The sequence below is a fragment of the Rutilus rutilus genome (assembly GCF_951802725.1).
Source record: "Rutilus rutilus genome assembly, chromosome: 2".
NCBI classification, from domain to species: domain Eukaryota; kingdom Metazoa; phylum Chordata; class Actinopteri; order Cypriniformes; family Leuciscidae; genus Rutilus; species Rutilus rutilus.
In genome coordinates this window covers 58,032,169-58,043,290 of record NC_140210.1, presented here as the reverse complement: position 1 = coordinate 58,043,290, position 11,122 = coordinate 58,032,169, and the positions used below count along the sequence as shown (strand labels likewise).

Sequence of the window (11,122 nt, the reverse complement as noted above, 5' to 3'; positions counted from 1 at the left end):
TTCAATGTATGTATGTTAGACTGGAGTAATGGATAACTTCTAATAAAGAACAGAAATTACATTACATTACATCTCAGTTGGAAACATAATGTCACGTTTCTACATACTTTTAAAAAGACATTATGTAAGAAATGGAACTTAAATACCATAGCTTACACCATTTATAGAGGCAGACAAGATAATCTTTTCAGGAGTATTTATTTCCACTGTTAAATGGAAAATGCTGCCCATTAGGCTCATAATTCACGTACAACTGTTCCTTTAAGAAATACGGCCAAAAGCACCGAGGGGGAGGGCGAATAGTTCGCGACGAATAAGGAGCTGGCGAAAAAGGAGCTGAAGTCAGCCTAAGAATAGTTCGCGACAAATAAGGAGCTGGCGAAAAAGGAGCTGGAGTCGTTTTTCTCTCTGTCTGACAACTGGAGTTTGACATACTGAGTCGGTTTTGTTAGTGTTAAAGCGGTTTATTTTGAGTCAGCGAGTTATGAAGTGATCGGTCGAGTTTCTCTGGGGTTTGTGGTGTTTGACCGAAGCTCGTCATGGGGAACCGCGGGATGGAGGACTTGATTCCCCTGATTAATAAACTGCAGGACGCCTTCAGCTCCATCGGCCAGAGCTGTAACCTGGAGCTGCCGCAGATCGCGGTGGTGGGCGGCCAGAGCGCCGGGAAGAGCTCGGTGCTGGAGAACTTCGTGGGCAGGTGACCGTGCGGCTTCGACATGATAAAACTCAGTCTTTTGTGTAAACAACACTGAAATAGGACAAATACTTATTCAATTTGAGAGAAAAATGTTCTTGAACTTGACAGGGTATCCGCGGGGTCTTGAAAAGTATTAAAAGGTGATAAATCAATTTGGGGAAAATTAAGACCCTTAAGTATTCAAAAGTCGGTAACACTTTAGAATACTGTATCTTACTTACTGCATAACTAATAAGTAATTATTGAAGAACTAATAGGTAATTATTCATTAACTACTTCTTCACTACTGTTCACTACTAAGGAAGATGTGTTAACTAATCAGTATGTAATATATTTTTATGATTGTGTTAAGTAACAGTTAGTTAATCAATAAATAATGAATTCTGTCATAACTCTTTAAAAACTACTACTAATTATCTACTAATTAAGGTTCAAGAAAAATAACTAAGAAGTAACTACTAATGAACAGTCATACAAAACTAATCTCAGATTAGTTTTTATATTTTATATACAGTACTGTGTGTGTCTGTTTTCCTCAGCATAGAATGCCATTGAGTAAATTCATGTTTGAGGCAATGACTGAGGGAAACTGAAAATATAGGGAACTTATTAGTAATTCATAAATAATTATCAAATAATTCTGCAGGAATTACTTAGAACCTGGAACAGTATTCTAAAGTGAGAATATAGGGAACTCATTAGTAATTAATAAATAATTATCAAATAATTATCCAGGAAGTAGGCTACTTATAACCTGAAACAGTATTCTAAAGTGAACATATAAGGAAATTAATTGGTAATTAACAAATAATTATTAGATAATTCTTCAGGAATTACTTGGAACCTGGAACAGTATTCTAAAGTGAGAATATAGGGAACTCATTAGTAATTAATAAATAATTATCAAATAATTATCCAGGAATTAGGCTACTTATAACCTTAAACAGTATTCTAAAGTGAACATATAAGGAAATTAATTGGTAATTAACAAATAATTATTAGATAATTCTTCAGGAATTACTTGGAACCTGGAACAGTATTCTAAAGTGAGAATATAGGGAACTCATTAGTAATTAATACAGAATTACCACATACTTCTGACTCCAAACTTACTGTAAAAAACACATTATTAAGGGTATTATCTAAACCTTTGTAAAATAGATAAGTTATCATACATTATGATACATTTTGCTAATTAAATAAAAAGTTTGCTTATTTGCAGATCAATATATAGCCTAGTAAATGTCTGCACTTATCTTTCTTATTAGTGCTGAAGAATGACTAAAACTGGCTAGAAAATAAAATAAAAAACATTGATCAGTGCTTTTTACTTTTCAAGTAATTACCTTTGTACTTTTACTAAAGTAATTTTGAAAATGAATAGGCCAATAGTTTATCATTTTACTGGAGTCATATTTTATTGTGTTATCTGTACTTTTACTCAAGTACTTGATTTGTGTACTTCATCCACCACTCCACTGCTAAAATAAAACGGCTTATTGTAGTAACCACTGTGTATGACTGTTCATTAGTAGTTACTTCTTAGTTATTTTTCTTGCACATTAATTAATAGATAATTAATAATAGTTCTTCAAGAGTTATGACATAATTCATTAGTTATTGATTAACTAACTGAAACTTAACAATCATACAATTATATTACATACTAATTAGTTAACACATCTTCCTTAGTAGTTAACAGTAGTGACTTAAGTGTTAATAAATAATTTTCTATTAGTTCCTCAATAATTCCTTATTTGTTATGCAGTAAGATACAGTATTCTAAAGTGTTACCCAAAAGTCTTATCACGGCTTTATAAAGTCTTAAATTTTGAAAGTATTTTTTCTGAATTAGCTGTCCAACAGTTTGAGTCCCAAAAACATCGTAAAAGTGTGTGAATTTAGTGTAGTCATTTTTATTAAAAAAAACTAACAGGTACATAAAAAATAAACAGAGCAATTCCAAGAGGGTCCTCACACCATCGGTGCTCGGGCCCTAACAAGGCTGCGTTCGTAAATTGCCTCTGAGAGCACCAGAGCGGGCAGGCGGGCGGAAGTTCAAAAGCACAATAGCCGCGTTTCCACTGTCGGGCCAGTGCGAGCCAGGGCTTTAAACACTGCGGTCAAGTGGGCCGCGCGTTGAAAATACACGGTCAAGCCAGCCGCACATTTTTTTTTGTGTACTTACGGTATGGGTGCTGGAAGAGGCCAAAATTGATTTTCGGACACATTTTCTGCTATTTTCCATCTTATTAGGACATAAATAATTAAATGTCATGATTTTTGTATTAAATACGACTTTTAATTGTGTTTAATCTTTATTATTTTAATGTTTGTAGGCCTATATATGATTTACATTAATTATTACATAATTTATTTATGTTCATATTAATGTTAATTATTATACATCATTCTTTTTTTTTACATTTTCATGATTTTTTTAAGATATTACTTTTATATTTGTTTATTTTTTATTATTTTAATAATTTTAGGCCTATATATGATTTACATTAATTATTACATAATTTATTCATGTTCATATTAATGTTAATTATTATACATCATTCATTTTTTTGTCAAATTTAATGTTTAATATATGATACATTAATTATTATACTTTATTAATTAATGTAAATTTAATTTAAATACAATTATGTAAATTTAATTATTAATGTTAATTATCATACATTCATTGTTTTGCATTTTTATTGCTGATTTTAATGTTTGTATATATAAAGTATTCATTAATTATTATACATCATGTATTAATGTTTGTTTGTTTATTTATTTATTTACTTACATTTTAAAGTAAATGACAAATATGACACAACAGGCTTTTGGTGCCTTTTAATCTGTTAATTCTCATTGAATTGCCTATGAGCTATACAAACCTGATCTCAAAACACACACACACACACACACACACACACACACACACACACACACACACACACACACACACACACACACACACACACACACACACACACACACACACACACACACACACAGCCATTTTACATATAAAAGGTCACAGTTCTGCCATTTTATTTTACGTTCTAGCACTTACATAATGTCCCATTTTCAAACACTCATATGTGTGACGCTGACTATTACTGTATTTATTTTCTACTGTATAGTTTTGGAGAAAAGTAAAGGCCAATTCACCCCTTTATCAAAGTGCATTCTAGCACTTACACCATGTCCCATTTTCAAACACTTATAAAAAGTGTCCCTTCATAGGTTTGCTCCTTATTTCACTTGATTCCTGTTCAGAGTGACCCTGACTATTACTGTATCTATTTTCAAATAATGTTACTGTATAGTTTTGGAGAAAATTAAAGACAAACTCACCCCAATCATCAAAGTGCATTCTAGCGCTTACACCATGTGCCATTTTCAAACACTTATAAAAAGTGTTCCTTCATAGGTTTGCTCATTCTTTCATTTGATTCATGTTCAGAGTGACCCTGGCTATTACTGTTATCATTTTCATGTCATTTTACTGTATAGTTTTGGATAAAAGTAAAGGCCAAATCACCCCAATCACCAAAGTGCATTCTAGCACTTACAACATGTCCTATTTTCAAACACTCATAAAAAGTGTTCCTTCATAGGTTTGCTAATTCTTTCATTTTATTCATGTTCAGAGTGACCCTGACTATTACTGTATTTATTTTCAAATAATTTTACTGTATAGTTTTGGAGAAAATTAAAGACAAACTCACCCCAATCACCAAAGTGCATTCTAGCGCTTACACCATGTCCAATTTCAAACACTTATAAAAAGTGTTCCTTCATAGGTTTGCTCATTCTGTCACTTGATTCCTGTTAAGAGTGACCCTGACTATTACTGTATTTATTTTCAAATAATTTTAATGTATAGTTTTGGAGAAATGTAAAGGCCAAATCACCCCAACCACCAAAGTGCATTCTAGCACTTACAACATGTCCCATTTTCAAACACTCATAAAAAGTGTTCCTTCATAGGTTTGCTCATTCTTTCATTTGATTCCTGTTCAGAGTGACCCTGACTATTACTGTATTTATTTTCAAATAATTTTACTGTATAGTTTTGGAGAAAATTAAAGACAAACTCACCCCAATCATCAAAGTGCATTCTAGCGCTTACACCATGTGCCATTTTCAAACACTTATAAAAAGTGTTCCTTCATAGGTTTGCTCATTCTTTCATTTGATTCCTGTTCAGAGTGACCCTGGCTATTACTGTTATCATTTTCAAGTAATTTTACTGTATAGTTTTGGATAAAAGTAAAGGCCAAATCACCCCAATCACCAAAGTGCATTCTAGCACTTACAACATGTCCTATTTTCAAACACTCATAAAAAGTGTTCCTTCATAGGTTTGCTCATTCTGTCACTTGATTCCTGTTCAGAGTGACCCTGACTATTACTGTATTTATTTTCAAGTAATTTTACTGTATCATTTTGGAGAACAGTAAAGGCCAATCCACCCCAATCACCAAAGTGCATTCTAGTGCTTACACCATGTCCCATTTTCAAACACTCATAAAAAGTGTTCCTTCATAGGTTTACTCATTCTTTCATTTGATTCATGTTCAGAGTGACCCTGACTATCACTGTTATCATTTTCATGTCATTTTACTGTATAGTTTTGGAGAAAAGTAAAGGTCAATTCACCCCAATCACCAAGTGCATTCTAGCAATTACAACATGTCCTATGAAGGAACCCTATTTATGAGTGTTTGAAAATGGGACATGGTGTAAGTGCTAGAATGCACTTTGGTGATTTGGCATTTACTTTTCTCTAAAACTATACAGTAAAATTATTTGAAAATAAATAGAGTAATAGTCAGGGTCACTCTGAACAGGAATCAAATGAAAGAATGAGCTAACATATAATAGAATGATTTTTATGAGTGTTTGAAAATGGCACGCTGTAAGCGCTAGAATGCACTTTGATGATTGGGGTGAGTTTGTCTTTAATTTTCTCCAAAACTATACAGTAAAATTACTTATAAATAAATACAGTAATAGTCAGGGTCACTCTAAACATGAATCAAATGAAAGAATGAGCAAACCTATGAAGGAACACTTTTTATGAGTGTTTAAAAATGGGACATGTTGTAAGTGCTAGAATGCACTTTGATGATTGGGGTGTTTGTCTTTAATTTTCTCCAAAACTATATAGTAAAATTATTTGAAAATAAATACAGTAATAGTCAGGGTCACTCTGAACAGGAATCAAATGAAAGAATGAGCAAACCTATGAAGGAACACTTTTTATGAGTGTTTGAAAATGGAACATGGTGTAAGCGCTAGAATGCACTTCAATGATTGGGGTGAGTTTGTCTTTACTTTTTCTCCAAAACTATACAGTACAATTATTTGAAAATAAATACAGTAATAGTCAGGGTCACTCTGAACAGGAATCAAATGAAAGAATGAGCAAACATATAATAGAATGATTTTTATGAGTGTTTGAAAATGGCACGTTGTAAGTGCCAGAATGCACTGGTGATTGGGGTGATTTGGCCTTTACTTTTCTCTAAAACTATACAGTAAAATGACATGAAAATAAATACAGTAATAGTCAGGGTCACTCTGAACATGAATCAAATGAAAGAATGAGCAAACATATGAAGGAAGACTTTTTATGAGTGTTTGAAAATGGGACATGGTGTAAGCGCTAGAATGCACTTTGATGATTGGGGTGAGTTTGTCTTTAAGTTTCTCCAAAACTATACAGTAAAATTACTTATAAATAAATACAGTAATAGTCAGGGTTACTCTGAACATGAATCAAATGAAAGAATGAGCAAACCTATGAAGGAACACTTTTTATGAGTGTTTGAAAATGGGACATGTTGTAAGTGCTAGAATGCACTTTGGTGATTGGGGTGATTTGGCCTTTACATTTCTCCAAAACTATACAGTAAAATTATTTGAAAATAAATACAGTAATAGTCAGGGTCACTCTGAACAGGAATCAAGTGACAGAATGAGTAAACCTATGAAGGAACACTTTTTATAAGTGTTTGAAAATTGGACATGGTGTAAGCGCTAGAATGCACTTTGGTGATTGGGGTGATTTGGCCTTTACTTTTCTCCAAAACTTTACAGTAAAATGACATGAAAATGATAACAGTAATAGCCAGGGTCACTCTGAACAGGAATCAAATGAAAGAATGAGCAAACCTATGAAGGAACACTTTTTATGAGTGTTTGAAAAAAGGACATGTTGTAAGTGCTAGAATGCACTTTGGTGATTGGGGTGATTTGGCCTTTACTTTTCTCCAAAACTATACAGTAAAATTACTTGAAAATGATAACAGTAATAGCCAGGGTCACTCTGAACAGGAATCAAATTGAAGAATGAGCAAACCTATGAAGGAACACTTTTTATAAGTGTTTGAAAATGGGACATGGTGTAAGCACTAGAATGCACTTTGATGATTGGGGTGAGTTTGTCTTTAATTTTCTCAAAAACTATACAGGAAAATTATTTGAAAATAAATACAGTAATAGTCAGGGTCACTCTGAACAGGAATCAAGTGAAAGAATGAGCAAACCTATGAAGGAACACTTTTTATAAGTGTTTGAAAATGGGACATGGTGTAAGTGCTAGAATGCACTTTGATAATGGGGTGAATTGGCCTTTACTTTTCTCCAAAACTATACAGTAGAAAATAAATACAGTAATAGTCAGCGTCACTCATATGAGTGTTTGAAAATGGGACATTATGTAAGTGCTAGAACGTAAAATAAAATGGCAAAACTGTGACCTTTTATATGTAAAATGGCTGTGTGTGTGTGTGTGTGTGTGTGTGTGTGTGTGTGTGTGTGTGTGTGTGTGTGTGTGTGTGTGTGTGTGTGTGTGTGTGTGTGTGTGTTTGAGTATCATATTTCATACATCAGGTATGAATGTATATTTCGTAGATCAGGTTTGTATAGCTCATAGGCAATTCAATGAGAATTAATAGATTAAAAGGCACCAAAAGCCTGTTGTGTCATATTTGTCATTTACTTTAAAATGTAAGTAAATTAATAAATAAACAAACAAACATTAATACATGATGTATAATAATTAATGAATACTTTATATATACAAACATTAAAATCAGCAATAAAAATGCAAAACAATGAATGTATGATAACTAACATTAATAATTGAATTTACATAATTGTATTTAAATTAAATTTACATTAATTAATAAAGTATAATAATTAATGTATCATATATTAAACATTAAAATTGACAAAAAAATGAATGATGTGTAATAATTAATATGAACATGAATAAATTATGTAATAATTAATGTAAATCATATATAGGCCTACAATTATTAAAATAATTAAAAATAAACAAATATAAAAGTCATATCTTAAAAAAATCATGAAAATGTAAAAAAAAGAATGATGTATAATAATTAACATTAATATGAACATGAATAAATTATGTAATAATTAATGTTAATCATATATAGGCCTACAAGCATTAAAATAATAAAGATTAAACACAATTAAAAGTCGTATTTAATACAAAAATCATGACATTTAATTATTTATGTCCTAATAAGATGGAAAATAGCAGAAAATGTGTCCGAAAATCAATTTTGGCCTCTTCCAGCACCCATACCGTAAGTACACAAATAGACGCGCATACAAAAAAAAAAAAAGTGCGGCTGGCTTGACCGTGTATTTTCAACGCGCGGCCCACTTGACCGCAGTTAACTACTAAAATTAAGCCGTTCACACACCAAGAACTATAACGTTATGAAATATAGACCGGTAACAGCACAGAGGAACGATATCGTTGGAATCACTTTATCAACGTATTATTTTTCAGCTGATAAACAATTTAAAATTGACAACCAACAAGAATCCAGCTCAATAATTTAAAGCAGCTGAAAACGTAAACTTCAGCGAGCGCTTTGTATTTAAAGGCATTGTTGGTGTGAATTGGCCTTAAAGGGATAGTTCACTCACTCAAATGTTATACCAAACCTGTATGAATCTCCTCCTGCTGGAACACAACAATATATATTTTGAAGAATATGGGTAACCAAACAGTTGATGGACCATATTGAGTTCCACTGTATGGAAAGAAATTCTGTGGAAGTGAATGGGGACCATTAATTGTGAGACCTGAGATTTTACCCTTACTGCTTTATGTTGTAATACAGACCCATTTTTATTTGGATGTTTTAAGACATTTCATGCAGATCTTTTCCATACAACAACAATAATTCATAGTGACCACCGTGTCATACTCCGAAAATCACCACAAAAGCGTCACGACAGTAGTCCATATGTCTCATTTAATAGTGAGGATGACAGCATACGGGTTTGGAAGGACTGAGTGTGAGTGAATGAAGATATTATCTGTGTATCACTGCAGATCATGAGCGTCTTCATCCTTCAGAGGCGCAAATGTGTTGATTTCTGTTTCTGAATGGTTCACTAACAAACCACATCTAACTGTGTGATTGAGACCGATTTCAGCGTGTGCGGACTTGACATCTTCAGGATTCCTGCTCAAGCTCAAGCAACAGGAAGAGCAACACGCACGCACACACACACACACGCACGCACACACATACACACACACACACACACACACACACACATGTGTGAGCTTCTATATGCATGTAGACTTTGGTCTGGGAAGTGAAACAAGGAAACACACTGTGTTTTCACTGTATACTTTGGTGAACCAGATAATTATGCTGTTATTCTGTCATTTCATAAACAAATTAACCCTTCACTGAGAAAGGACAATTTTTAATTCAGTTTTTTTTCCCACAGATTATCTAAAAATATTCTTTTGGGTGTTTTCTGTATATTTTATTGTATTTTAATGCCACAGAAGTTGGCATGGCGTTATACCACAAGCAAACAAAAAGTTAATGTTTTGAATGTTAGTAATGTTCATTCATCTCTGTTTCTCTGTCGTTCAGAGACTTCCTGCCACGAGGATCTGGCATCGTCACTCGCAGGCCTCTGATCCTCCAGCTAGTCAACAGTAAAGCAGGTATAACACGCATTACACCTTCTGAACATCGAATCTCTCACACTTAAAGGTGTGTTCACGCCTTTCAAACTGTCGAAATGATTACCTGTGTTAATTTACTTCAGGTGCCGAGAGCTTTAAACCTGAGAATTACCTTCAGGGCGGCCAAAAACTATATCACAATATTGCAATAATGCATGATGATGATGCTGAAAATTCAGCTTTGCATCACGGGAATAAATTACATTTTACAATAAATTCACATAGAAAATATTTTTAAATAGTAATAATATTTCACAGTTTTTATTGCATTTCTTAGCCTTGGTGAGCAAAGTGACAGTTCTTTTAAAAAACAACAACAATAAAAACACTAATTATTTAAAGCGCTAGTGTATAATTAGATACCAAAAACCAAAGAAAAATCACCAAAAACTTTAAAGGGGTGGTATAATGCCATTTTCACAAGATGTAAAATAAGTCTCTGATGTCCCCAGAGTGTGTGTGTGAAGTTTTAGCTCAAAATACCCCACAGATATTTTTATATAGCATGTTAAATTAGTTACTTTTTTGAGGGTGAGCAAAGACGCACCATTTTTGTGTGTGTCCCTTTAAATGCAAATGAGCTGCTGCTCCCGGCATGATGGAGAGACGCAAGAAGTGAGTTTCTGAACATTTCTGAATGGTTAGTTAGTGAATTTATGAATCTTATGTATAGTTATCTTCTAGTCGTTGATTAGTATATTCTGTCTTGATAATCTATAAATCATGTTCAGGGGGCGGGGTTTATGTAAATTTTAGGGTTGGTGATGTCACTTACCCGGGAGGAATGTCGTGTAGTTCCCACCAGCCGTTTGTTGTAGTCCTTAAAAGTGATTTATTTTAAAGCAAATATCTCCCTTTGCTTTGAACTTTGAGCGTCGTAACTTTGCAGATGTCGTTTATGCTCAAACAGCAACATTACACACTAACTAAAGTTAGAAAAGTCAAATCATAATCATTTACCTTTAACTCAAATTAAAATTAATAAAAAAATAAAAAAAACACACACACATATATAATTCAACATTTAATATAGTGTATTAATGATTCTACATTGATCTCTGTTCCTCTAGAATACGCAGAGTTCCTGCACTGTAAGGGCCGTAAGTTCGTGGACTTTGACGAGGTCCGGCTGGAGATCGAGGCCGAGACGGAGCGAATCACCGGATCTAATAAGGGAATCTCTCCGGTGCCCATTAACCTGCGCGTGTACTCGCCGAACGGTACCTTCAGATCACTCTTCCACAATAAACAATCTCTCTCTGTTGTTGCTGCAGTTAAACGTCACAGTTCCTTGCGTTATGTGTGGCTGTGTATTTATAGGATGATAAGGAACCGTATTAATCTCACTTTGCAAAATCAACAGTTTTTGAACTGATCTGAATCAA

At 33.4% G+C, this 11,122-nt stretch overlaps 1 protein-coding gene across 1 annotated transcript in view; it reads left to right on the top strand.

The window, feature by feature from the left end:
• Positions 1 to 306: 306 nt before the first annotated feature.
• LOC311286454 (dynamin-2-like) overlaps positions 307 to 11,122 on the top strand; it is a 74,573-nt gene continuing 63,757 nt past the window's right edge. Inside the window, exons 1-3 of the mRNA XM_084402686.1 lie at positions 307 to 700; positions 9,643 to 9,716; positions 10,808 to 10,957. Of these exons, the coding sequence (XP_084258812.1) occupies positions 540 to 700; positions 9,643 to 9,716; positions 10,808 to 10,957 (385 nt within the window). The 5' untranslated portion in view covers positions 307 to 539. The remainder of the gene's footprint in view (positions 701 to 9,642; positions 9,717 to 10,807; positions 10,958 to 11,122) is intronic.